This window comes from Mchenga conophoros, linkage group LG12, assembly GCF_057382185.1.
Source record: "Mchenga conophoros isolate Kocher_MC1m ecotype Shallow Benthic linkage group LG12, M_conophoros_male_GT1.1, whole genome shotgun sequence".
NCBI classification, from domain to species: Eukaryota; Metazoa; Chordata; class Actinopteri; order Cichliformes; family Cichlidae; genus Mchenga; species Mchenga conophoros.
Window position 1 is genome coordinate 15,200,296 of NC_140537.1, and position 27,960 is coordinate 15,228,255.

A 27,960-nucleotide genomic window follows, 5' to 3' on the forward strand; every position below is an offset into this window, starting at 1 on the left:
CAGACAGGAAATCAGTGTTTTGAAATCACAATATTCTCTCCATCTCATTTACATTGAGCTGCCCTCCTCTCAACCTCACAGTGTTTATGTCAGTGAAAGTCACAAATGAAAAGCTGGGGATTTTCTCATTCTTACGAATGATGTTTTTGCTCATCTGCACATCAGGTCTGTGCGTTTGTTTTCAGCGGCAGGAGATACAAAAGCTCACAAGATTTCTGCAAAATTCATTGTCACAGTTACTTGGAATTAAGATACATTTCCTATAAATCCTCAAGGGGAGGGCGCAAACATTTTCTCACACCTGATATTTCTAAGTTCATTTTTTCTCAGCTTGTCTTAACGGCTACGATCACGTCTTCCACTGTTTTTTGAGCAGCTTTGCTCGTGTTCTCAAAAAACCAAAACAAGAACATGACTATCAGTCGTGAAAAAAAAAGCCCTTTGAAATTTGGGCAGTTTGTAGATATTTGGTTATTTTGACATTTGAAGTGTTAATCATTTTGAAATGTCACACTCTATCCGCAACAGATGGAGGAATAGGGCATCCCCCTTTCAAACAGATCAAAAACATGCGGAGGAAATGTGGATCACGTCAAGTGCAGCATCTCTTGACTCGGGTGCTTTATCACGAGATCTATATAGGTTTGCTGTGTGTGACATAGCAAAAGGAAAATTAAGGGGAAAATACACTTTTAAAATGAGATTCAGGTGAAAAAAATTAAGAGCAACAAAATATATATATTACTCAAATAAGAAAAACAACTTGTGTTGAAAAGTCACTCCAGTGCATCCCGAGTTGCAGGAAATCTCAAGACTCTGACTCATAACTGGTAATAAGGAGACAGATGACCGTTTTTCTTTCACGCACTTTTTTTTCCTTTTTTTTTGGGGGGGGGGCACTCATCTCTAGTGGAAAATTCTGTTTCTGCCATATCCTGGCATTTTATTTTTAAACGTGATATCTTTCTGCAATGGTCAGTAGAAACCGTTTTAAAGAAGTAGAACATTCACACTTCCTTAAAATACAACCTACGGGCTTAAATCCCTGCAGCTGCCAGGAAATTTCAAAGCTTTCATTTACCTACATGTTACTACTTAGAGTATGTCTTTAATTTCTATAAGTTGCTATGAGTCAAAGGCGCATACATGAGTGAATCCAGTCTAAAACACCTTCACCCAAATGGTGCAATTTTAAAATACCATTTCAGGTTTGCATACATCCCACTCTAGTAACAGTGGAAAGTTGAACCTTTTAGACATGATGCACTGAAAAACGAACATTCTGAATATACTCGAATGATGTCAATAAAACAGACACTCCTACTTGCATAATAACACTCCTGTAGCCTGCATGGATTTTGGATGACTCCTATCTTTGCTGTGTTTTATGTTACCTATACTTTGTTTGGCCCTATGTTTCCTCCGTCACACATGTGAATAAGTGTGCTGTCACTTGATGCGTGACAGGGATTTTTTAACGCTGGACAGCCTTACGGGTGTAATGATGATTCACCTTACATCTGCTGTAAGGCTGGCAAATTTGAAAACCTGTATTCAGTACATGCAACAAGCAGATAAAGCTGACCTTTTAAAATAATAAGAAACTTGACTGCACAGTTAGCCTAGCCTCACCGTTATATATAGGGCAAGCATTGATTACACACAAAGATACACAGTCTGTGGTTCAGCAGCTTGATTGAAGTAAATGTGCCAGGTGTGACCTTTTTTAAGGGACAGTACGCAACGAGCAAAAGATGCAATAGCTTACATATAAAAGTCTTTATAGATATATGTATATATATGCATAAAGATCCTATTAGCTTTATTATAGAAACCTTCAAATCTTACGAGTCAGAACGCACATCATGTGGTCAGAGTATAAGACCTCTATGTGAAAAATAGTCCCCATATCTTCCATTGCTCATGAAGTAAACAAGCATTCCTCTGTGATTCAATTTACATTGTTGGCCACGTAAAGCCCGCTTTAATCTTAAGCAGGCCAGACCATTGAAACTGGCTTTTCTAACAGTCTAATTTAGCTACACACTGAATGAAATAAGAAGTGCAATGAAATGCTGCTGCAGGGAATGCAGGAAACCTTTTAGCATGACTCTTTGGGCTTAAATAGTAAGAAATAAAAGTGTAAAATTACGGGAAAGGTTCTGGTAGCACATTGTCCAGAATGATCAGTAATTATAAAAGAAAGTTTGTAAGGTTTTTTATTCACAGAAAATGTATTTTTGTATCTTTGTTCTAAAAAAATAGATATTTCTATGGTATGGAATGAAAAAACAGGAACTTGTTAGTCATTTAAATGTTTATCTAGTTATTTTAGTGCACTATGAGTGGTCATGGGGGAGGCCCTTATCAGCAGGAACTTACAGCTACTTCAAAATCTATGCCCTCCCTCACATTTTCCATTGGGCCAGATTGGAGTGTTCGGCAGGCCGAATCTGGTCCCGGGGCCCTATGTTTGACACCGTCTGCTTTAAAGAAATATTTTTTACCTACTTAAGCACTGATGTTAATAAGTGATAGCTTCCTATGTTTACCTGAGAATAGTCATTAGTGTACATGTTCAGGAAATGTTACGCCCCCATTTAAACTATATTTGAACTTACATGTGACTGGAGGTATTTGTGAGTCGGTATGTTTGTTTAAAATGAAAGCTGTATAAGAAATCTTCAATAGAATCACTTGTAGTAATCTCTACAAAATCAGAAATATGTGTTTCATGTGCTGATGACACCACAAGTATAGACAATAGCATGTCCTCAGGAAAAAAACAGATGAGAAACAGCACACTGTGAGCTACAGCTGTCAGACTGTAAGATACCCAAATGCAGATTTTAATAAAGTTTTAAGCTGACTATTCAAACACAGCTGATGGAAGAAGAAAAAAAGGACTCAGTTTCCCAGACTCATTTGCGGTGTTACATCAGTCAACCAATGAAACTGTCCTGTGGAGACACCTTCCTATTTTGTGGTGTCAAGTTGACGTGAGTGCTGCATGAATTACTGTCACAGTTAAGCCGGAGACTAGAAGGCAACATCTGGAAATGGGTAAGAACGATCTTGATTTTGTACTCAAAAGTAGATGCTGTTTACATGTGTTGCTTTATGAACGTATAGAAACGAGTTAAACACATCATTTTAGGGATGATTTTAGTTCTTCTGAAGTTTTTTATAAAGACACTTTGAAGATTTTTGCAAAAGTAAATTCATGTTCATGACATTCATCTGTGACAGAAGCGACTGTTAGACCCAAAACGTCACAAAGTGTCACAGGAGTTCTCGCTGGCTTTTAAAGTGCCGCAGTTAATCTGTCACAATAATGTGACTCCGATCGATATCTGCTTCAAACAACAAGCGCGTGTTTTATGTGAAGCTAAGTAACCTCTGAGAGGCAAAGGAACGTTTTTTAAAAACAATATGTCAAAAATATTTCTCCAACACTCAAAATGGAGAAGTTCAGGGCTACTGAAAGCAGAATTAAAGGTTCAAGCCGCAGCACAGGAAATAAATGATCTCAAAAGAGAAGCATATTGGTTTTGCACACAAATGATATCACTGTGGGTGGAGGGCTTCATGGTATTGAGCTGACAGTTTGTGAAGAATGACATGTCATTCTCAGAATTGCATTTCGTTCCCAGCCTTGGTATTTTCTTCTTGTTTGTTTGGCTTTTTTAACATTCATATTATTTCCAGCTACATTCATAAATTCCTATATTTTGCAGTCCTGAACGTGGAAGCACTAAAGTAAAAGTTAAACTGTTGCCAGGCGAAATATCACAAACCACTAACGTTCACGTTAATGCAGGGCAGGCAAATGAATGAAAGTGCCTCAGTGGATTCTCATCTTGCTTGAGATTATCTTGCCAAAATACTGTAGTTCTTGTGTCACAATATCATACAGTGCAGCGTACAAGTGGTTGTGTTCATGAGCAGGAAGTGGTTTTGCAACCTGTGGTTTTATATCACACCCAGTTGACAATATGTTCTACAGATTACTGTTTTTCTTTTTTTCCCCCTGAACTTATCAAACATTATAACTGTTGACCAAATTACAAGAACAGTGATGAAAATCACCTTTAATATTATTTATGAGGGATGCTTTTAAATTTTGATCAGATTGCGCACTTCTACCCAAGATATGTCTTGAATTAAAAAAAAAATAAATCCAAGGTGGCTCGGGTAAATTCACATACCCAAATGACTCGATTTTTGTTGAGTTTACCGTCTCTGTCTCTTTGAAGCTCAAGAGGACCAGAATGAAACGTCACAACAAACGGCAGCCAGTGACGAAGAGAAGGGGACCGCAAAGCAGGTACTAAACTCTGTCACTGCTGATAAAATGACAAAAAACAAAATGACAGTTGGTCTTCTGGCAGCCGTCTGGGCAATTTCCATCAGTTACAGTTAATCAGTGACTACAGACATGACTACTCAGAATGAGTTATGTGTTGTGTTTTCATTTCCCCTTTTCAGTGGATTTGAGTGGCGATTTTTTGAAGTGCTGATTATGTGCGTACAGTCGTTTCATCTCTATGGTCGATTATGAAATGAGTAAGGAGGAATAAGTGATTCTGCTTTGTTTTCTGAGAGGCCTCGAAAAGGCGCACACACACACGCACACACCTCACACGCCACAATATTTCGTTGCACATAAAGAAACTGCGGGAGCACTGCCACTCACAGCCGCTGTTCTGGTAAGTGAAATGAGAGGAACAATATGAGAAACACAAATTAGCTCATGAAATTTCCAAAGCTGATGTTAGTTGAAAGCATGGTGGTTAATGTGGTGACTTCTGGCCTGACGATAGCATCAATCCAGAACGCCGCTGACAATCATTGTGAGAATTGTGTATCAACACATTGACATCAACATCACCCACACAGTTTTCCAAAAAAAAAAAAAAAAAAAAAAAAGACAGAAAAAAGAGAAAGAAAAGAAAATTCATCTGTGAAAATCAACCGAAAGTTTCACGATGATATTTGTTCTCTGGTCTTGAGTGCGATCTTCGGCGCAGGGGCTTCATTATGTGGCTTACAGTGAAGACATTTCCTGTAGGCGATCATTGATGCGTAAACCTGAAAGTTTTGTGAATCAGATCTAAAATACAATGACTGAAAACAGCCGAGCTGAATTCTGTGCAAGATTCCAATCACCACTTTCTCACATTTTTAGATGAATATCATTGCGCGCGCGCATTCTGCCGCATATTCAATCAAAATCCCCTGATTTGTACAAATGTGGCGAGAAAAGCAGGTCGCCCGGGGTGCTCTTTTAGGTGGTGCAGAAAATATTGCCTATGAGAAAACCTGTAGAAAACAGTGGAAAGTCAGAGCTGTTTGCTGCTGGCTGGGAACAGGAGTGTAAAGCCACTGAACTGTGACTCAGTTGGGCTATCTTGGTTAGAGGCCTGCACCTTCACTATTACTCACTCTAGGGGTTTACTTCTCGGAACCAGGAACCACATAGAGGAACTTGATTCAATATGAAACCGCCTCTAGCTGTTTTGTTGTACAATGAGTGCCACAGAAATAGCAGCTTCTATATGTGGTGATTCAAAGTAAAATATTGACAGCGTCCACTGCGGTATCCCTTGACATCCAATCTACCGAAATTGATCAAATGCAGCTGTGATGTGAGATCTCACATTTAAATAGATGCTGTAAATTCCAAACTCTTTGTTTTCACTACGAGAAGTGACTATATCAGCGTTTGTGATGTATGAACCAGTGTTTACACAGTGTGAGCGACACTGTGAACAACGGAAGACTATCACACCCAAGGGTTCGTTTTTAGCTGCCCTTTTTTTTTGTTCTTCTTTTTTTTTACTTCAACAATAGAAATATCATCTGAGCTAAAATTAAGCAACAGTTTCTCTTCTTGAGTCTCAGCTTTTTGAAATCTTTTGAAGCGACGGTTTTAATTCTGCATGCCTTTTCTGTTTCATTTCTGTTTTCTTGCAAACCACAAATAGTGACATTGTGAATTTCCTCTGCTGGACTTCTGAGTAATGTGAACTTGACGCCAAATTTCTTGGTATCTTAAATTCCTCGTTAGTGTCACTGACACTACTTTTGCAGAAACGTATGCGATTTTTGGAGCTCTTGCAAAACAACATATTTATTCACCTACTGACTTGCAACGACTCTTCTCTTCTTGGCTCAAGCTCATTTTACTGAGTGACATTTGTACCAGTGACTGACAGCTCCAGACCAAAAACCCCACAAGTCTGCTGCGTTCTCTCCAGACAGGATGTATAGCGGTTATCTATTGAAAGTAGCGGTAAAACCCTACTCTCTGATTTTGACGTTTCATTTCAACATTTGTGTCTCATGAGACAACTCTGCATGTCGTTTTTCCCATTTCTCTCACAGTACCTTCAGCTGTAAAACAGTGGACTGTGACACATTTACAAAGCATACTAATGTAGTCCTTTCATGCATCTGTTTCCTCTTACTGTAGGCTTCTCCTGCTGTTATTGAGATTCACGACTCTACAACTGAATGTGAAGATGAAGGAAGGGCCAGTGTGGTGCAGATGGAGGAGAAGGCATTTGTCTCAAGTTTGCACTCTTTTATGAAGGAGAAAGGTACACCCATTGAAAGGATTCCTCACCTGGGCTTTAAACAAAGTGAGTTTACTCTATTATTGCTTTTATATAAACACATTAGTAAAATGAAATTAGAAAAAGAAGTAGATTATTCATGTGTGTGTGTCTCCCCCCCACTCTCAGTTAATCTCTGGAAGATCTACAAAGCTGTTGATAAACTTGGAGGCTATGATTCAGTAAGTACTTTATTTAGCTTATGTAACAGATGCAAAAAAAGGCTTCACTGCTGGCGGGCTTTTAAGTGGAAATGAGCTGTAGGTTTAGGTGCTAGAGATGCAGACAGCGGTGCTGTCAACACATCGCTCCCCATGCTCTGTTTTCTTTGATGTTGACACTGTGGCATAAGTTGTGAGAGTGAAACTCATAATGAAATGGAACTAGATCGAGGCTCGTGTTGACCACCGTTGCTTTGTCCCAGGTTGTAAATACACCAATATGAGCCACCTACGTTAGCACAGGTTTAAAATTGAAAGTGTAATTTCAATACCGAAAACTAGCAGACATGGCATTTAAAGGGTAAGCAACCACTGCCCTTCCTCAAAAACATTTTTACAAATAGATCTATAAGTAAATATTTTAGGGTCCAAGCACCTGAGGTACAAAAATGAATAAATTAATTCACACAAGCGCAGTCTGCTAGGTGTTAGTCCAGGTCTAGTCTCTGACTTGGACCTTTTAATCACACTGTTGCTGCCTTGGTATGTTACACAGAACTAATACAGGGGTGGACAATTAACTTTTCCAAGGGGCTCCATGATAAACTGGGACTTCCGTGGAGGGCCACACCCTCACCGGAGTCCTATTTTTAGCCTGCCCTTTCAAAGAATTAATATCGAGCAGAACTGACTCCACCTTATTGGTGAATTTCCTTGTTTCTCAGTTTCTAATGTACCCCCTTGGGAAAATGAATTGCCTGTGCACTAACAAGTGGCAGTGCACCCATACCTGCAAGCATGTTGTTAACTGTCAATCCTCTTGCCCAATTCTGATTTTAATTTTGTCTCCAAAAATAAATAAATACAAAATTGAGGATTTGTGGTTTGAATGGACCAGTAGGTGGTTACATCCATCTTTTATATACAGTCTATGGTTTCATGATAGAAACAGCATAAGATTAGGATACCAGATACTGCCATCCTAGTGGGAACTGTTTAAATAGTGTAATGATTTTTAACTGTTGTACACGTTCATTTTTGTCAACAGGTGACAGCACGACGCCTTTGGAAGAAAGTCTACGATGAGCTGGGAGGAAGCCCCGGTAGCACCAGTGCAGCTACTTGCACTCGCAGACATTATGAGAGGTGAGGATGACTCTGTTTCTCAAGAACCTTTTTTGGTTCAAACACTATAAGATCAGCTGAGACTCAATTTAAACTGTGCTGCTTATGTGACAGGCTGGTGCTTCCCTTTGAGAGGCATATAAAAGGAGAGGAAGACAAACCCCTGCCTCCAAGCAAACCACGAAAGCCATACAAGAGAAATTTGGATGGCAAGATGACTAAGGCAGAAGGGAAGAGGAAAAGAACTCATTCAGATAGAGACATTGATTCAGAGGTAACAAATTATAACTCTGACAAAACACCTAAAAGAGAAGTGTTTGTTTATATTGTGTTCTAAAATCCCTCCTCCTCTATGTCTTTCAGTTACTCACCCAGAGAAGTCCAGAATCTTCCTGTCAAAGTGAAGCAGTAATTCATCCTCACTCTGCTCTCTGGGCTGACAGACACCACACTGAGCCAAACAGAGCCACCAATAATGTCTGCCCTTCTGTTTACCTTCTCCCCGCATCCAACTCGTGGATTGCTCAGTTATCGACTGCAGCCGGAGAGGTCATCTCTCCTCTGGAGAAAAAAAAGAGAATGGCTCAGGCTAGCCTCAATTTGCCGCCCAGTTCTCAGAGCGAGGATAAAGAAAGGCCCTCCGTCATCCACTGTTCCCAGTCTCCAGCCAGGGCTTCTTCCAGCAGAAACTGCAACTCCTCTGATGGCTCCCCACTCCCTTTATCCTCCTCCTCTTCCCGCAGCCCCTCCCCTTACTCTGTTTCATCAGAGGAAGGTCCAGCAGGAGGTGAAGATAAAACTGCATCAAGCTCAGAAATGTCCCAAAACGCTTCTGTCAAAAATCCATCGGGCCGCAGTGACGATAGCAAGACTGTTAGTAAGACACACAAAGAACCTAAAGGACAGAATAAGGATGTTTCTCAAATCGTCTCTGACTCGATTAAAAACCAAGTTAAAGACTGGAAGTCCTACAAAGGAGCAAGCAAACATTACCTTTATCCTTTCCAGCTACCCACCACATACTCTGTGAAACCTGGCTTTTCTCCAACATCTACCTCTAGCTTCACCAGAGTTATTCCAAAATCTGGCAATGTTCTACGACCCACTCCAGTTCGGCCAAGTACCAAAGGCCAAACGGGTAGGTTGCTTCAGCAGGACGACTCTCTGACTTGTGCAAAGAGGATGTCTCTGTGGCCCTGTCAGACAGAGAAGAGAGAGAAATCCAGGACAATGCAACAGAAAGTTTCTCCCGCTCAGCAGAGCCTGTCCTATTCCGCCGCCAGCATGCCGTTGCCGTGTGTCCTGTCAGGCTACGAGAAAACAGCCAGAGACTCCAGGCTCCAACCTCCCCTGCCCCCTTCATTTATCCCCAGCAGAATGAGACTACCTCCCTCTCAGCTAATGTATCGCAATGTACCAATGGGTCCACCTCCCTCTGCTCTCATCGGGTCTGCTTTTTACTCCTACCCCTACCCCATTCCGCTGTTAAATCCCCAAACTGCATATGCCATTCCTGCCATCAGTCCCATTTACCCTCAAAAGTTGTGACAAAATCACAATGATAATCACAAAACAAGACAGTGGGTTGTTGCCCAGTTGAGTATTGTTGAGGCCTCCTGACATGTTTTAAACATTAAATATTTTCAAGTTATTCCAGTTGAGTGACTGTATGGATCCTGGGGATTAACACCGAGCAGTGACAGCTGCAAATATTTATAGGAGCCAGTGAATCATGTTGAAGACTTGCTGTCCAAGTGCACCTGAAAGGTGCACTACTTAAAAAAAAATTACAATATGCAATATTTCTTTAGCTGCTACACTAGGATCAAATAATGTAATCTGTCTAATATAAATTTTGGAAAAACAGATTAAGGTCAGTTATTTTCAGTTTTAATTTCTTTAGATTTTATCTAGTAAATTTTAATGATATGTTGCTATGATTATTAAAATGAATTTTATATTCAATTCAGGTCAAAATTGAATATCGTCAATTGCACAGTTTCAGTATTTTGTTTTTGGAAACAAAAAACTGTCTAATGTTCCCTGATGTACTGTAGTTATGTCTGAAGATTATTATTATTTTGAATGAATGTTGGTCAGTGTTTGATATAAAAAAATATCTATATTGTTCTCATGTTATTCAAGTGTATTTAAACGAAAGACTAAAACAGCCAACAAATAAAGAGAAAACATGAAAACATATTTGTTCTTTTTGTTCAGTTCAATCACAGCACTGTAAGATTGTGAAAGATGAAAGCTTTAGCACTAGGCTCTCTCCTCCGCCTTCTTGATATGATGTTCTTCTGCTTTCCTGCCCGCTGTATCTTCGGCGATGCTGTTAGCTCTTTTTCGTAGCGTCCTGATGACACACAGTTTGTGCTCCAGGGGGTGATGGCAGTCAAACCTTAATTAGAAAAAGTTGCATTTCCTGAGAAAATGCAGTGTGAATGCCTTGTAGTGGAATCTGCTGAAAACAGCTGAAAAAGCAGAAGTTTCAGCTGAAAAGAAGTAAAAAAGCAAAAATTGCCACAGGTCAGATTTGAACCTGTGCCAACTGCTCTCAAAGCAGCTGCTCATCTCACTGAGCAGAAGAGGCTGAGATTTGTGTTTATAAGAGGTGAAAAGCTGAAAATTCTGCTGAAAAGAGGTGAACTTTTTGAACTTTCTGCTGAAAATAGATGAAGAAACTGAAAATTCTGCTGAAAAGTTGTGCTCAAAACAGGTGAAAAAACTTTTTGCTGAAAAGACATGAAAATGCTGAAATGGATATTAGAAAATTTGCTGAAATCATAAAAACATTGCAGATATGTAATAAATTGGCAGAAAATTGTAGTGTGGTCCATTCATTTTAATGGGCCAAAAAATGGCACAAAAAGTTTAATATTTCAAAAAGTATAGCAGTTATGAGCACCAAAAGATATAGCACACATCTGCAGAAGGAGCAGAACAGTTTAAAGTTCGAATGGTGAAAATCAGTTGAAAACTGAGGGAGGAGTTAAGCGGCAAAGAAACGGAGCAAGTAGAATAATAAAGGATCAAAGAATAAAGAGAAACAGGATCACAATATTTTACGTTACCCATCAACTTTTAAATGTCCCCCATTACTAATGGAAATCTCACAGTCTAAGAAGGCAGTCATTTTTCATAACCTCCATGGTGAACTTGATGTGTTTCTCCACCAAGTTAATCTGATCAGTGAATTGTGGTACATCCTGAGGTTTGATTTTCAACCAGGTGTCATCCACATACCTGTACCAATGACTTGGGGGTGTTCCAGGGTAGGATAACAGAGCCCCGTTTTCCACTTCTTCCATGTACAAGTTGGTCACAGTGGGTGAAACTGGGGAACCTACGGCACACCCATGTTTCTGCTTGTAGTACTGACACTTGTATTTGAAATAGGTGGAATGAAGACACAGTTCCACAAACAAACACACTTGGTCGGTGCTGAGAGTGGTCCTGCTGCTGAGGTTGGGGTCATCCTGTAATCTCTTATGAACTACCTTCACTGCTTCAGTGACTGGAACACAAGTGAAGAGAAACGTAACATCATATGAGACCATTGTTTCATCTGCCTCCATTATGACATCTCTAAGCTTCTCAACAAAATTCAAAGTGTTCTGGATATAGTGTTTAGAGCTGCCTATTAACGGGTTGAGGATCAAAGCCAGAAACTCTGAGTTGATCATGCAGACAATTGGTCTTAAAGGTACACCCTGTTTTTGTATCTTCGGTAAACCATACAGACTTGGTGTAGTTTCCCCTGGGTGTAGCCTGTGGTATGAGGTCTGGTCAGCAGCATTGTCTTAATCTAAGTGCTTGACACATTCTATGACCCTTTTCCTGTAACCACTACCTGTGTCTCGATTCAGAGCCTCATAAGTATTTTTGTCAGTGAGCAGTGACAAATTCTTCTCAATATAGTTTTTCTGTTATTTGTGTTTGCTGATGTGCATTAAGGAAACTGCAGCTGTCTGAGGCATGTGGTGAGAGCTGCAACCTTGCAGGTCTGATGTAGTCCAGATAAGTTCAGAGGATGCTGATAGCGTGCAACACTGAACATCACTATGGTGGCCGCAGTGCAGGCAAAAAATATGAAAGAACTATGAAGCAAGTGCAATGAGGAGTGATGAGAAGGAGCAAATAGGACAAATGAGATACTGCAGTAAGGTTGTCTGAAAGAGCTGCAACGAGCGAAGCAGATGATCTCTGAATTCACACGAATGAAACTGCAGGCTAAGAGCCCAGATAACGTGTAGATCTAGCTCCCAGTTTGGATTTGTGAGACAGAAACCATCTCTACTTTTAAGATTAGCTTTAAAACCTTTGATAAAGTATATAGTTAGGGCTGGATCAGGTGACACTGAACCCTCCCTTAGTTAAACTTCAATAGGCCCAAGCTGCTGGGGGACTTCCCATGATGCAATGAGCATTTCTTCTTAATTCAACTCTATTCACACTCTGTGTGTTTATATGCTGCTTTGTATTTAATCATTAGTTATTTTTAATCTCCGGCTCTTTTCCGCAGAGTGTCGTTTTTGCTTCCTCCCTCCCCACTCATCCACGACCACTCATGGCACAGCCTCCCTGAGCCTGGTTCTGCCAGGGGTTTCTTCCCATTAAAAGGGAGCCGCTTCCTCATAATGATTAATCTGATTGTTGAAGTTTATTTTTATTGGTTTTAGAGTCTTTACTTTACAACACAAAGCATCTTTACTGTTTACTGGCAATTAAATTTTATCAAATTCAATGACATGCTGATTTAGGAAATCAAATTGACTTCTACGGCATCAGTTATGTCTTTGTGTGTTTGTAATAATCACAATCTTTTGGTATTTCTTGAGTGAATATGCAGTACCCTGTCCTGTCACTGTCTTTTATACAGTGTCTATTATATTATGTCTATTAGTGGTATGGGAAGCATTTCTATGAGGGGTTTTCTAGATCATAAGTAATGCTTGTGTTATATATTTGATAGTATTAGCAGTAATTATCTGTAAATATATAAAATATATAATAAATATATATATAAAGATATCTCTCGCAATATAAGCACAATAACATAACTACTAATTATGATCCGTGAAAACACAATAGAAATGCTTCTCCCACCACTTCCTACCACTCTAGCATTACTTACAACAATCTTCAGCAACATGCAATATTTTGAGTGTATTGCTTGTATTCACAGCACGTGCTATGTAGAGAAGATTCCCTCAGTGATGCATTTCAGGAAAAACCGGGCTCATTGAACTTTTAAAGTTTGCGCTCCTGTAGCAGAAAATCCTCAACATCCCCGATCAATATTCTTCCTGAATGTCTAGAAACGAATTTACTGTCTTTTATTGAATGCTCCGTCCAATTATTAATAAAAAAATATACTAAGCCTACGAGAAGGCTTGCCTGACAAGCTAAACTCGGGGAAACGAGCACAATGTAAATCTCGCGAGAAGAATCCCAGTGGCGCGAATAAACAACGAGTTTTTCCGCTAACTTGTGGCTGCTGTGACAGTAGTAGTCGCATTAGTACATTTTTTCTCATATTATTCAGTTTTAATTGCTCTATTTTTATTATTAATTTATTTTTAATTCAACAGATATTCTGCGTTTTGGTGAAATTTTGTATTTTTACTGAAAACCATGTCGGACGCTTTGTCTGACGACGGCAGCGACTTCAACCAGGATGACACCCAGGAGGATGTTATGACCCCGGCCGAGCTGATCGCTAAACTGGAAGAAGTAGGCCAGATTATTCCCCTGACGTGCAGACTCTTCACCTCTATTAGATATTCAGCACCGTCTTCACTGTTGTGTCCGTGTGTGTCGCCCACAGGCTTGGCTAAATGAGAAGTTCTCACCGGAGTTGCTGGAGAACAAATCAGAGGTGGTGGAGTGTGTGATGGAGCAGCTGACTCATATGGTAAACTACCCGGGGAATACCTCCTGCTGTGGGTTTCTAATGTTCAGTGGCATGCATGGTTATAGTTGAGTTTCTGAATTGCAAAACAGCAACTGAAACGCGAAGGACTGCAACCTATGACAATGTGCATGACTGATTCAAATGCAGCAGAGGGAAAACTATATTCAGTACTGTGCAAAAGTCTCGAGCCACCTCTCACTTTTTTATGTTTTGCTATGATGTAGTGAAATTGATGCAGAATGTAAGGCAAAAGCAAAGTTAGTACAAGTCTAATGAGCTTGAAAGTCCATATTCCGTATGACCACCTTTATGTTATACACAGCCTGAACTCTCTTGGGCAAGCTTTCTTGTAATTTCTTTAAGTAATCTTTAGGAATTGTTCTCCAGACTTCTTAAAGGACATTAAAAGCTCTTTGATGTCGGCTGCCTTTTGTTCTGTTCTCTGTCAAGATGATCCCACACTGCTTCAATAATGTCGAGGCCAATCCATGACTGATAGTGTTCCGCTGTGTGGGTTTTTTTTGTTTTTGTTTTTTATGTTTGGGGGTTTTTTTTTTTTTGTTGTTTTTTTTCCCATCCAGGTATGCTTTTACTGCATTGGCAGTGTGTTAGGGATCATTGCCATGCTTAAAAATGACTTGTTTGGAAAAAAAAACTTGTCTAGTTTGCACAATTTTATTTAATGGCACACATGCTGAGATATACCAAGCTGATTCTCAGTGAGAATCATCTTGTTGGTGTAGAAATATAATTTCATACCTGTAAAATGTTTTTTTTCTTTGGCATTTTTAATAGATTCAACTAAAGGAGTGAAAAGAAAGAATGTGTTTTTTGCTACAGGCTCCCAATAGCAAAGTGCCTAAAGTAGCACGTTAAAATAGCTTCTTTGTTAAGTTGTCTGTTGTTTTTGCAGACACGTTACTGGCTTTTCCTTCGAATTCGGTGCCTTTTCGTGCTCGGATGATTCATAGGTCAGTGTTAAGTGGCTTAACAAACAAAAATAGGTGCATTCCACCTCTTCTAAACTGTGAATTTTTTTTTAACCCATAAGAAGCAAAAGATTGTAGAAAAAGACCCATTACAATTCACTAGAGCTCAAAATGCCACTTTATACACACAAATTAATTTATTTTTCAGTGTGAGTTTAAAGAAAGTAATTTCCTCTTCAGTGGGTCAAAAAACATCAAATGTTCAAAATATAGAAGTTGAATTCAGGAATATCTGAGATTTCTTCTTTTTGTTCGTTTACTTGAATTATTACAAAAATGTTTTAATTTCTTCTGTCACCTGACAGATCAGCACTTCATTGCTGGTTTTCTTACTATTTAGTTTCATTAGTATGGATAAATTGATCTATAGGAAGCCCTGCAATTGATATCAAGACTTTGATGGTAATGTCAAATGTGTAATGTGGTGGTTTCAAAATAAAATCTCAAACAATTCAGGGCAATGTGGTTTGCTCTGTGACAAACTACTAACTAAAGCTGCTGCCTGTCAGTAGGACCTTGATTACATTACTATACATCCAGATGTGGAGAGTCATTCATTTCAGATGATTAGGATGGTATTAACACTGATATTCAAACATATCCCAGGGCTGTTGCTTTTCTGGTCATTCTGAGTAGCCCTGAATAAAAGGACCCTTTAATTTCTGACAGTTTTGTCACCAACAGGAGTCCAACTTGCAGCGGGTGAAGAAAGGCGATGCAAAGGCCAGCATCCATCGTATGGAAATAGACAGGATCCGCTACGTTCTCAGCAGCTACCTGCGCTCTCGTCTGCAGAAGGTCGGTTGGGTCGACGCCACAAAACTGAGTTTTCGCTAAGTTGGTGACATCTGCCTGACCTTTTGTGCTGTTCATGTCTAGATTGAAAAGTATTTCCCACATGTCTTGGAGAGAGAGAAGTCTCGGGGTGAGGGCGAGCCATCTCTGCTGTCGCCTGAGGAGTTTGCTTTTGCCAAAGAGTGAGTGTACTGGAATAAAGTCGTTTAAATCGCTGCGGTTCTTGCAACACTTGGGATTTTTTTTTTAAATCACATGCCAACACATCTGGCTTGCAGGTATTATGCCAACACAGAAAGCTACCTGAAGGCTGTAGCACTGAAGCGCATGCCAGCCAATGTACAGACTATGGATATGCTCAAAGCAGGTAAGGTGTCGTTCTGTGTCTAAAATGGTGATACTATTAGCCCATGCAGACAAATGGTGACATTTGCTGTGACATTTTTACTGACCATTGCACTGGATTCACCACTGTGTATCCTAATGTTAGTGCCTGAGCCCTGCCTGGACTCCTTTGTGTTTCTGCGAGTGAAAGAGAGACAGGAAAACATCCTGGTAGAGCCTGAAACGGAGGATCAGAGGTTTGTTTGCCAATATTTCTCTGGATGTGCTATTATTTAGGCATCCAGTAGGTGACAGTGTTGCCTTCTTGCATTCGCTAACCTTTTTCTGTATAGATACTAAACTGATAAAATCTCCACTGTGTCTCTTCTATCAGAGAGTATGTCGTGGATCTCGAAGAGGGCTCTCAACACCTAATGCGTTATCGAACTATAGCTCCACTTGTGTCAAGTGGAGCTGTGCAGTTGATATGAATGCAAAGGTCAGTACCAGTGAGCCTTGACTGAGGCATCTTTGTCATTAACTCAATACTGCCCTCACACCCTCTTCTACAGGCATCTAAAAATTCATTTCTGCAGCTCTTACATAAGCCATGGCTTTGCGGTGACATCTGGATTTATTTTTAGTGCTTACTTTTTTCTCTTTCCCTTTTTTCCCTTCTTGAGTGTTCATTGTCTCTTGGCAACAGATAATAAAAAACAGCATTGAAATTTTAAAGCACCATGATGTGTTTACAACAAATTTTAGTTGCCATCTCTAAACTAAACTACTGTTAACAGTCAAGGGCAATTAATAGTGGTCTTTTATATGTTGCAGGTTGCTTGTTACTTTGGATCCAGGAGACATTCCTGAAATAAAGACTGCACAGAGATCACATCAGGAAGCATGCCCTTCATCTTCATCTTTCATCCAGAATAAGGACTGACTTTTGGGATGTAAATATAGAGATGTTTGCAGCACCATGGGACCAGAATTTAATTCTGTGGGGGCGGGGGACACACAATCGAGGTCACTGCCAGCGGAAACTAAAAGCTGTGGATGAACCCTGTTTACTAAACTAGGTTTTTTGCAGCGCTGAGTTTGTATTTTTGGATCTTTTTAATCATGCCATGACATATGCTTTGTTGTGTAGTACGTTGGTGTGCGTGTGACTGATAAAGACAGCTCTGTCTAATCTGTTTATTCATTACTCTTCATGTTGCTTCATCCAAATGATTCATGTTATTGGATGATTTCTCAGCTGCTCCATAACCGGATGCATCAGATGACCCGATGGTGAAATTTCATCAGTTCACTTGGCATCATAATGCCTTCCATCCTGTGCTCATGCTACATGTGCATGCCTCTTTGCAAGATCAGGGTTTGTTTGCTGTGATTTAAGGACATTCACACTTGAATTAACATGCTTTAATGTCATTGATTATCCTGTTAATGCTCACGTAGCTGTTGTACATCGTGACATTACTCTTTTTCACATGTTGAAAGTTTCCTTTTTGACTTTGCTTTAAACTTTAACCTAAAAGATGTTATGAGAACATTGTTATGTAAGTGTTTCAGCGCGAGCAATCAGTGCTTATTGTTTGCCTTCACATAAATTCACCAGTAATTAGAACTAATAAGGGATTGAAAGAGTGGGCTTAGACAGTCGTCTTGATTACTCTCTGTTGCTAACTCTTAAACTGCATTCATAGAAGACCTGGAGAAGAAATGTTACTTGATGTTCTGATTATCACACTGCTGTCATATAGTGTGGGCCTTGACCTGGTAAAACCAGGAACAAATCAAGTTGATTTAGATGTCTGATAGCATACAGTGTGGGGAACGGCCCTGTTATTATTCCTATTAAAATGTTGGAAAATAAAGTAAATATTCCCTCAGGCATCGAAGATAGTTTGAAATGTGAGTTGGAGAAAAAAATAAAATGATTGTGAAAAAAAATTGCATTTATTAAACACTACACCATTTTTTTAGGCTTTGTAAAATCTTGACATTTGTAACAGTTTTTATCATTTCACACTAATTGTAAAGTCATAAAAATGTCCTGTAGTTTGGTGGCAACAGTCTCAGTAAAGATAGGTCTTCCATGTGTGGATATGTATGGAACTTGATATACTCGCATACGCACATGGACTGATTCCTGAATAGCTTCTTCGGCTAAGTGACCAGCCTGCTGAGAGTTGTTTGTAATCCGGCCCTCCTCAGGTTTGCACATGCTGATGGACTGTGGGGCAGTGATTCCTTTAGAGCAGGCGCTAGATAGCAAAGGTTTGGAGCCATGCCCAGGCCTCTGTGGGATCTGTGTCCACTAACAGGTGTGAGAATAAAGGGCAGGATAACCTGGATAGTTTCCATAATGCAGAGTGGAATTACACAAAGAAGACTTTGATGTATGTAACGCAGATCGTCAACACTGGACAATGAATGTGCAAGGTGACGATACAAATATTTAACTTCACATGGTTAACATTTAGGTGTGTTCATATGTTTCTTTCCCATAATTAAATTATTTATTTATGCAAAGTAATGGCAACCTATGAAAACATAAAACTTACTGAAATGCAGTACCACAGGGAGACATAAAGAGAAAAATAGTCACAAGCTGATTGGTCAGGACAGCGAAGAGGGTGGAGTTTACAATATGACATCTAAACTGAGGTGATATAAATGTGTTGTGCCAGATTCTCCTGTGGGGAACAACTGACAACACAACTGCAACACGCTACTCATGGGAGATTGTAAGTACATTTTTAAATGTCAGAATTACACACAAAGATTGTTGCATGTTGTCACACACCAATCTTTGTGTGCAACTTTTTTTTCTTTTTTAAATACAGATTTTCTTGTAATTGTGACAGATTTTTTTCTTTTTTCCAGAACTCCAAACATTGAGGACAATATTCCCATCACTCAGCATAGGAATACCAGCATGGAGATGTCCAGTACACCGTAAGCAGACACAACACACACACAAACTGTGCAGATTAGCTTGCACAACTTCTTTAGGGGTTAAATTAAAATTACCATAATATTTTTTATCAGATCCCTTTCACGTTGTGATGCCTTCCTTAAAAGCCCTGCATAAACATGTAATGACACAACTGCGATATATACAAAGATATATTCACATTTCCAGTCAGTACTGAGGTCCACGTGTGTTTCTTGTTAGTGTCCTGCCAGTGGTTGGCTTTGGGTCGATGGCTCGGACAGCCGGACTGCTGGAGATTGCTGTCAGGCTGTGCTTAAACCAGCGTAAACAACTGTGTCCTCATGTCTGGGTTCCCATCCTGAAACCCCAGCGATCCTGCATCCGTCCTCCAGCTTCAGAGCACTTATCCTCTGACATCTTGAGCCAAGTCTTTCCGCCCCATCCTTCCTCACCTTTCCTCGATGACTTGGACGACGGCGATGATGATGTGTTGTTCCCAATCAAGAGCAAACGTGTTGTTTTTGCCGACTCGCGGGGATTGTCTCTAACAGCCGTGCGAGTGTTTTCCGACAAAGAAGAGCAGTCTGACCTCGACCTGCTGCCATCACTGCAGTCTCTGGGCAGCATGACAGAGGATGGCTACAGCTGCACAGTCAGCACCTGCTGCCCAGGAACACAGCTCAAACTGGGCTTCCCGCAGCCATCTGCAAATTTCCAGGCCTTTCGTGCCAAGCTGGCAGAGAGCATGGTCATCTTGGAGAACTGCAGTATCAGCGAGAAGGCCCTCCGGGGTACCGTAAGGGTTAAGAATGTCAGCTACCAGAAGGATGTGCGTGTGCGCATCACCTTTGACTCGTGGCAGAGCTACAGAGACGTGCCCTGCACGTACCTGCAGAAACGCTTCGGAGGACCTCAGACGGACATCTTTGAATTTGACATTACTATTCCTAAAGTGCTAGATGCCAAAAGGAAGATTGAGTTCTGTTTAAGTTATTTGCCAGGAGGGCACAGCGAGCCTTTTTGGGACAATAACGATGGACAGAATTACAGCATTACAGTGAGCGTGAACTCACATCTGTGCCATGGGAAGAATCTAAGTGAAAGGTCATGACTCACTAAACCTAGAAGTGATCCTGTTTTTTTCCCACCTTCGTGTATACTGTATCAGTCCTGGGTGAAGGTTTCGTGTACATTTTTGTGTTTTTCTGTGAAATGTTACTTCTTTTATTTTTGATCATGTTTATACTGCTTAGTAACAGTTCTATATTTTAAAAATGTCTTTAAAACAGATCAGTTTTGGTGTCAGTTCCTTTCACGTTAAGCATCACACACTGTGTCCTGCATTTTGGCCTGTCACCACAGGATGAATTATTGTTGTGCGACAGGGAGGGGATCCCTTTCACTTTAGGCATTTCTGGGATTCCCATATAGGTCAGAGATTACTGGGCAGGGACAAACAGGAGGCCAATAGCAGAAGCCGCTAATCTTAGCACAGCTGCCAAAGAGCGACTGCAGGGAGCTTTGAGAGCTTCCTCATTACCTTTCTCTTATGTTCAAACACTGAACCTCCTCCTAATGGCTTTTACTGTTACAAAGTATCCTACTGTTCTGCAGTATGACAATTTCTTAGTCATAACCTTACATTTAAAGTGAAGCAGGAAAGTATTCAGTGAGGATGCTGGAAACTAACGTTCATGTTTCAGTGTAGTATAAGTGATTAGACTTCATTTTGTAGGAGAAACATGGCAGTGTATGTTGTTTGAGAGGTGATCACAATAAACTGAAATAATCTCCACAGGAAAAAAAAGAAGAAGTTTACATGCCGTCACACCAGCTTTGACTTGTCACAGCAAAGAAAGAGCAGGAGGACTGATGATGGCTGAGTAAGCTATGAAAGTGAGCAAGTGTCCATATTAGAAAAACGTCATCTTGACTATTATTTCCCTACTGCAACAAGTCAAAATGTCAGTTGTGAAAAAAACACATCAAAGGGAAAATGGGCAAAAACAAAAAGAACATCACCATGATGATTCCAGAAAAAACAGTCTTCTTAAGCCTGCTGTGTTTTCTGTGCATTTTTTTTTGTCATGGATGCATGTTCATTGTATTTCCAGCTGTGATTAGGATGGAGTAATGCTATACACACTTTTATAAGTCTTCTAGTTTAAATACACTATCTGGTCCAGGCAGGAGGGAGGAGGGAAAGCAGCACGAGTGCACCCTGAGAGGTGACTCTTTCCACAGTGTTCTGACCTACACATGATGGGCTCAACCATCTTTTTGCATCACAGCGTCTGTCTTGGCTGCAGACTTGCACACTTCAAGTTCTGCGCCAGCGCTTCCCTCAGCGTCCCACGCTGATGTTGCACACTTTGCAGCTCGGGTCTTTCTTGGCATTGGCGGTGGTCAGACTCATAAGCTGGTGCCCGCTGATTTGCTCCACGCCGCCCTGATCCAAGTGAACCGGCTCGGTGAACAGCACCTCGAGGATGACGTCGCTGGCGTGGCAGTACAAGGGCTCCTCCCCGGGTCTCTGAGAGGCAGTGTAAGTCAAAAAGGGGTTGGAAGCCAAGTCCAGCATAGGGAGGCGGGTGCGGCAGAAGGCATCTCCCTCTGAGCCAACAGGGGCAAGCACCAGCACCACATAGTGGTAGGCCGTGTACATGCAGTAGAAGTCTGCAAAATACAGGCAGATGTTGGGGTTCAGCAGGTGTCCAGCCGGGATCTGAAACCGCAGGGGTCCGTACGGGGAGTCTTTGGGAGGGAGCCCTGTATCAAACTCTGTGTTGCAGCTGAAGAAGACTCCATGCAGTTTGCCGCTGATGGGTGAGCCGTGACTCCCACTGGTGTCTTTGAGGGCTGGACGCATCAGACCTCCACACTCCTTTCTAATTCCATACATTAAAAAAGGAAAATGAGTTATTGCACTCCGTTCATATGGGAATGTATAATAAAGAGAAAAAGTGAAGTGCCTACCTGACATAATCAAAGTAGTCTGGGTGCTGGTTGCGATAAAAGACAGAGAATTTCAGCAGCCTCCCCGCTGAGCCCTTGGCCTTGTCGAGAAGCTGCTGTAGGTGCTCCATTGCGTAGTCTGCAAAGTTTAAGTTTTGAAGCTGTGAAACTACTTGAAGTCTACACTACTTTCAAAGGTTAATGACTATCTGGTGCTGAGACAGAATTGTGGGTTGTTGTCTTGCCATTTTTGTGCGCTGCACTTTTTTGTTCCTCTCTTGTATCACTTTGGTCAGATCTCTGATGTGTGACTGCATGCATAATCACTGTTATTTTAGTCACAACACACGAGTGCATGTCTTACCCCCAGTGCAAAACTCCACCACCTGGCTCCACTCTGAGACCAAGTAATCACCATCTGGCTGTCGGACAGCAGTTTGAACAGCAACACAATATTCTGTCCGCGGGCTGAGGAACCAGTGTCCCCTCACTGCCATGGGGAGAGGCACGGCTTTGGCCACCAGCTTGGTCGGCACGTCCTGCAGGATGAAGCAGGAAGCAGGTGACACCAGGGTACAGGATGCAAGCCTTTAACGGTCTGCCGCATGCATCATTTACATTTCAAAGCCGATGCAGATGCAATTGTTAGTCAAGCATTTCCTTCCATAAACTTTGCCTTTATTAGTGTGAGATTCCATTTTTAAGCCCCAGCTGCTGTAACTAGGATACATCTAATCAAAACAGCAGCTTCGTTTTGACCAAGGCCTCTAAGCAGCACAGCTAATTACTACAGGCTCAGAGGTCCATATATCCATAGCAACATCTCTGATGCAAGTTTGTTTGTGCCTCTTCGTGTATCAGAGAGAAATCATATCCTCCATCTAAGAAGAGCTCGCTCAGCCTGCCTTGATTTCACAAAAGCACTTTTTAGTTTGTGAATGCGTGCTGCAATAATATGCCATAATTACAGTCGGCATTTTGCATCTGCGGAGATAGCAACTGTTTCTTTTCATTATCATTATTTCAGGCTACAGGCATGCCATCAGTATAACTATTAAAAAGAACACGAGAAAAAAAGGGAAGAAAATTTAAAAAATGATTGGAAGGAAAAAATACGTTTTGAAATGTATAAATAGAGAATAAGGCTTGTGGTGGCTTTGGATGTGTGGAGCAGGCAAGAGGGAATGCATAGCTGTTGAAGTCTTTGGAGTTAGTAGGGTTTCATCATTAAGTTTAAGTTTAATTATGCCACAGTTTATTTTTAATGTCTGAGTAATAGCTCATAGTGCTGGCGGGGGCACAGAAGTGACCCTATGTGATAATGACTTCTCTAAAAGCCATCTGGGGTCAAACGTGCTGGAAGTGCTGGTAGAAGTTCATCATCATTTGGGGCTGCTTTGTTACCACAGTGCCTGTCAGCTTGCAGACACTGAGGGAAAAAATATTAATTTGAAAGCGGACCAAGAAAATTTCCATTTGAATTTCAGGACAGAAGTCAATATGAGAGCGGACTTAACAAGATGATGATCAACAGCAAGTTAATGAACCACAGAAAAGCTGCAGGTTTCAGAATGGCCAAATCATGACTTTAGCCCACTTGAGATGTGACTGTGACCTGAATAGAAGATGCACAATCATGAAATCTCAGAGTCCACAAAGGCCTCACAAGCAGCTACAGGAAATGAGCGATGAAGTTTTCGCTGGTAAAGGAGATAAAACAAGTTCATGAAGTGAAGAGTTCACAACTTTTTCCGCCTTGCACTGTAAGATGTGACTCAGCACTTCAGGTACAGATATGAACTGCTGTTGTGTTGAGTCATGTTATGTTTGTCTTTAATTGGGACGTCAGTGCTGAATGAAAATCAGACCGGGCTGTATGAGTAACATAGAGGTTCTGGTAACCACAAAGGAGTTCACCAGCTTCTGTGGAACTGCACACTGCATGAGTATTTCTAAAATTCATCCAAGTCAGCAATCTATCTTGCTCACACTGAAAAGTCTGCATAGCTGGAATAATGTTTAGATTAACTTAAAGTGGAACTAAGTTCAACAGGAGTTCCCGCCGTTCTGTGGGTCTGAGCCGCTATCATGGCTCAGAGCAAATGAGGATATGTCTTATATATCTAATATGACCCAGAGAGAGCAGATGGAAAGTAGCTGGTAGCTACACATCTCTTCCCTATGCTCAAGATTAATAGACTCTGACCAACATTAAAGATAAAACTAAAAAAAGATTTGTTGTCACATTATATCTGCGTTTCATGAAATCTTTTAAATTAATGAATTTAACCATGCACACGGGAAGGAATTAACATGAAAATACGTCTCCATGCTGCAGCTGAATTTGTCAGGTTTTGTCCACTTTCAAAAAAATATATAATAAAAGAAACAATGTGCAAGTGAGTCACTGGCCCGAAGCTGTTGACTGCACACATTTTCCTTTTCGCTTGTATTGGAAGTGACTGAAAGGGCACAACCACAGTTTTCTGTGTTCCGAGTAACAACGTGTAAGGCAGTCATCTGCTCAGCAAAGCAGACTTCGATGAAAATCAAATGATTTCCTGCCTCGTTCGTGCTGCCCGCTGTTAATTAGGAAATGACGCACAGTAAACGGATGATGAAAACGAGCACTGTGACCGGTGTGAATCTGGAGCATGAGTCTAGATGACACCAATACGGAGCAGGCTGCCTTCGGGGAGAAGGTGGGGGAAAGGTATGTGAGGTCATGCTGGAATTACAGAATGATCAGACCCTGTGTTTGAAGCGGTTGGGGTCCCTGTTGGCCTTGCGGCTTAAGTCGATGAAGAAGTGTGTGGCTCTGGCCGTGTCCTCGGGGGTCATATCCCACATGATCCGGAAGGAGTCGCAGGTCACCTCACAAATCTGGATATTACAGGGGGTCGAAAGGGGAGCATCCATGTCTGTAATCTGCCATTAGAATTAGAGATAAAAGCACTGAGTTAGATTGTAATAAGGGGATGTAATACTGGTGCCCCAGATAGGGGTGGGGGTGGGGGATATCTGCTAAGAGATTAAACCGTGCCACTGTACAACAGTTCAAAACAAAACACCTCAGCTGAATGAAATTAACCTTTCATTTAGAGATCTGTGTCCAAGCTCTTTCTTCACTGCCCCCCCCCCCCCCCCCCACCCTTAACTGACATTTCCCATCATTGCACAACTCGATACGCTCCCAGCTGAGTGACTGGCCCCTGTCCCCCCCCTCCTGCATTTCATAATCCACCTACAGCAGTCTCTCAGCAACCACACGTCTCGCTGCCTCCCTCAATCTTCTCCTGTAATTCGCAAGGAAGGGGTCACAAACAAAAACCTTTCCGCACCCGTCAGCAGGCATCCAAACGTAAAAGGGAAAACTTTCTAAACATTTCTGTCTCCTTGCTGATATCTGCTCCTTTTCAAAACTGCAAGCGACGCGACTCCTTTCAGCTCAAGGAAAGCAGGGAGGTTTAAGCATCTGTAGCAGGTGATGTATGATCATATTTCCTGAGTTGCCCATCAGCAGTTCGATCTAGGCTGCTGCACATAGCCTTGAGTGTCAGGCTGGGAGCAATCTGTTGGCCAGCCTGTGTTTGTCCCATTAACTGTCACCTACCCTCCTCTTAAATGATGGTAACTCTCTTCAGTGTGTCCACAGTGCTCCTGTTTATCCCAGCTTGCTTGCAGTTTTCATCAGTCTAGTGTTACTGCAATAGTCTCCTCCACAGCTACAGTATATTTACTGATCTCTTGCAGTATTTTCAACACCAAAAGCAGCATTTTGCATATTTCTCTTATTAGCCCTGGCACAGTGAGCACGTGGCAAATATGTGTTCAAAAATAACTCCCCCCGTTGTGCTCCCTGTGATCCTACAAATTGCCTGGTTTAGAGTCATTGTCTGATTGCCGGGTCTGCTAAGGTGCGCCCCACCCGTCAGTGTGATGGACAGGCTGCGGTAGCTCATTAAAACCTGTGAACTGTGAAATTTGTGCGATGGCTCGTTCACACGGGCAACCGGGGCAGGGAGCCGCACCGTGCACGTGCAGTTCCACGCGTCTGTTTTCCAGCTGCTGTTCTCTTTTCTTGCCATAGTGTGCCTTTTTTTTTCAGAGATAGAAACTGGGGCAACAGAAGATTCTCTCAGGACAAGTCATCAAAGCTCCCCGTGCGTCTGCATATGCTCCACTTTTGGATGGCAGAGATGTGAACACAGTTCAAATTCAGGTTGTTATACCATTCACACAATTACATTTCTCTCACTTAGAAAAAAACACACCAGTGTGAGCCAATTATCTCCACCACATTACCAGCTTTAACAGACAGCTGCTCCACATAAGGCAATGTGGTCTAACTAATAATTATTATGAGTACACATCATAACTCATAATTCATCTAGAAGTGCATAATTAGGCTACAGTTCACATCTCTGGCTGAAGTACATAACACACACGCAGATGTTGTGCTGTAATCATGCATATGGAGCAGGGCATAGAAAGCAGCTCTCTGGTTCAAAGCTACGTTTCTTCTTCTTCTTCTTTGAGGAGAATAGTTTAAAAGACATTTACATAGCTAGGCGAGAGGGGAGGAAAAGGCGCAACCTTCTCGCTTTAGTTCTTAAACTGGGATGCTGAAAAGGCAGTCGCCGGGTATGAAAATGGAAATATTATCTCTTCGTTAAAGTAGTTTGAAGCGATGCACAGTTGGCACTGACATTTACCAGAATGACGCCCAATCTCTTTACACGAATCAGTCAGGGCTGCCATGTGAAATGTCCTCGCAGTCGCACGCAAAATGTCATTGGTGGGATTTAATAAATACCCAAAGTTGGCAGGGGGGAAAAATGCATGTTGACACCAAGAGAATAACAATCTGTAAATAAAACTCCAGCATCTGCTGCATTCATCTGACTTCATGTCAAATATATTTGGAGAAAACACACACACACACACACACACACACACACACACACACACACACACACACACACACACACCCAGGATAAGATCATTTGATGTCAACAACTTGTAAATAGACTCGTTTAATAAATTGATTCATTTTCTGGGACTCAGAATAATGTAATGTGAAGAATAATGTAAAAAAAATTCCTTACTTGTATGAGGCTCAAATTTGAGATGGTAGAAGGTCGTCTTATTTCGCTTTCTAATTGCCTGCTATCGTTCAGCCGATGATAGATCCTCCAGGAAAACTGATTAGGAGGTGAAACGAACACACAGCCTCCTCTCTTCCTCTTTCTCCGTCTGTTTCTCTCTCTCTGTGTCACACAAACACTCTAACCCCCCACCTCCCACTTCCTGCCTCCCTCTCTCCCCCCCCCCCTCCCAATCTCATTTTTCGCTCTGGGCGCTGCACGATGATAACTTGACTCCTCTGCACCCATAAAGGATGAATTAAAAGCTGAAAGAAGGAAAGGGGGGATTTAAAAAAAGAGAAGATTTTTCCAGTTGCAGTGTGACCGCAGCGAGACACTCAGTGTACCTCGGCAGCATCGGAGCTCTCGCCAGCCAACCGTGCACAGCACATCACATCACTCGCTTGTAAATCTGCCCCGAAGCACAAAATCCAAATATACTCTAATCTGAACACTGAACTGCCAACATAAATGTCACCTCTCAGATATGGAGAAAGTCTGGGCTCTGGGAGTCTGAAGGTAGAAAGAATAACTGCTTTTTGCGCACTCAACTTGCCACACATTATTCTAAACAAATTACACTGTGAGTGGTGGCCCATAAAATTACACAGAGTCCTGTCAAGACCTCAAAAAACATACATGTGCCAACTGTCATGCCATATGGACCAACTCCACAGGGCATCTCCTTCTGGCCTATTCGGAGGTGGGGGATGCCACTATCTAAGTCCTGAGTAATCAGATTTCCACTTGCATTCATTTTCTGTGGGATGTTTTTGTTGTTTTTTTTGTGCTTGTTCGACCTCACTGGACAATTTAATTTAGGATTGCATCAGAGATTAAAGAGACCCTCCCCAGATTAATGCATATAATCTGCTACTAAAACAATAGACATGAGTGTAGGCTAAAGAGAGATAACAAAGGGATGAATTCATAGTGCTAGTGAAGTCCTTTCACTGTGTTTTATTTCGAAAAAAATGACAAAG

The 27,960-nt window shown here is 41.4% G+C and overlaps 4 protein-coding genes across 5 annotated transcripts; 3 read left to right on the forward strand and 1 right to left on the reverse strand.

Annotated features, from left to right (window-relative positions):
• Positions 1 to 2,998: 2,998 nt before the first annotated feature.
• On the forward strand, positions 2,999 to 10,096 carry arid5a (AT-rich interactive domain 5A). The gene is made up of 7 exons (XM_085293947.1): positions 2,999 to 3,063; positions 4,257 to 4,327; positions 6,476 to 6,644; positions 6,747 to 6,799; positions 7,827 to 7,924; positions 8,018 to 8,177; positions 8,267 to 10,096. Exons 1-7 carry the CDS (start codon positions 3,060 to 3,062, stop codon positions 9,449 to 9,451), a joined length of 1,740 nt encoding a protein of 579 aa, XP_085150073.1. The 5' UTR covers positions 2,999 to 3,059; the 3' UTR covers positions 9,452 to 10,096.
• A 3,271-nt stretch (positions 10,097 to 13,367) lies between these two features.
• On the forward strand, positions 13,368 to 17,886 carry gins4 (GINS complex subunit 4 (Sld5 homolog)). The gene is made up of 8 exons (XM_085293950.1): positions 13,368 to 13,642; positions 13,737 to 13,823; positions 15,497 to 15,610; positions 15,692 to 15,789; positions 15,886 to 15,974; positions 16,098 to 16,188; positions 16,326 to 16,430; positions 16,766 to 17,886. Exons 1-7 carry the CDS (start codon positions 13,544 to 13,546, stop codon positions 16,420 to 16,422), a joined length of 675 nt encoding a protein of 224 aa, XP_085150076.1. The 5' UTR covers positions 13,368 to 13,543; the 3' UTR covers positions 16,423 to 16,430; positions 16,766 to 17,886.
• phyhip (phytanoyl-CoA 2-hydroxylase interacting protein) lies at positions 17,875 to 27,086 on the reverse strand. Its single transcript, XM_085293951.1, has 5 exons — positions 26,939 to 27,086; positions 24,582 to 24,758; positions 22,195 to 22,369; positions 21,852 to 21,969; positions 17,875 to 21,763 (listed from the first exon to the last, which is right to left on the reverse strand). Exons 2-5 carry the CDS (start codon positions 24,747 to 24,749, stop codon positions 21,220 to 21,222), a joined length of 1,005 nt encoding a protein of 334 aa, XP_085150077.1. The 5' UTR covers positions 24,750 to 24,758; positions 26,939 to 27,086; the 3' UTR covers positions 17,875 to 21,219.
• Positions 18,614 to 19,986, forward strand: ppp1r3c2b (protein phosphatase 1 regulatory subunit 3C2, duplicate b). 2 transcript variants are annotated; one of them, XM_085293949.1, is made up of 3 exons: positions 18,614 to 18,684; positions 18,824 to 18,895; positions 19,116 to 19,986. In XM_085293949.1, exons 1-3 carry the CDS (start codon positions 18,614 to 18,616, stop codon positions 19,984 to 19,986), a joined length of 1,014 nt encoding a protein of 337 aa, XP_085150075.1. The 2 variants fall into 2 exon arrangements, with proteins under 2 accessions (XP_085150075.1, XP_085150074.1); XM_085293948.1 differs by having other exon boundaries at positions 18,675 to 18,895.
• Positions 27,087 to 27,960: the final 874 nt, after the last annotated feature.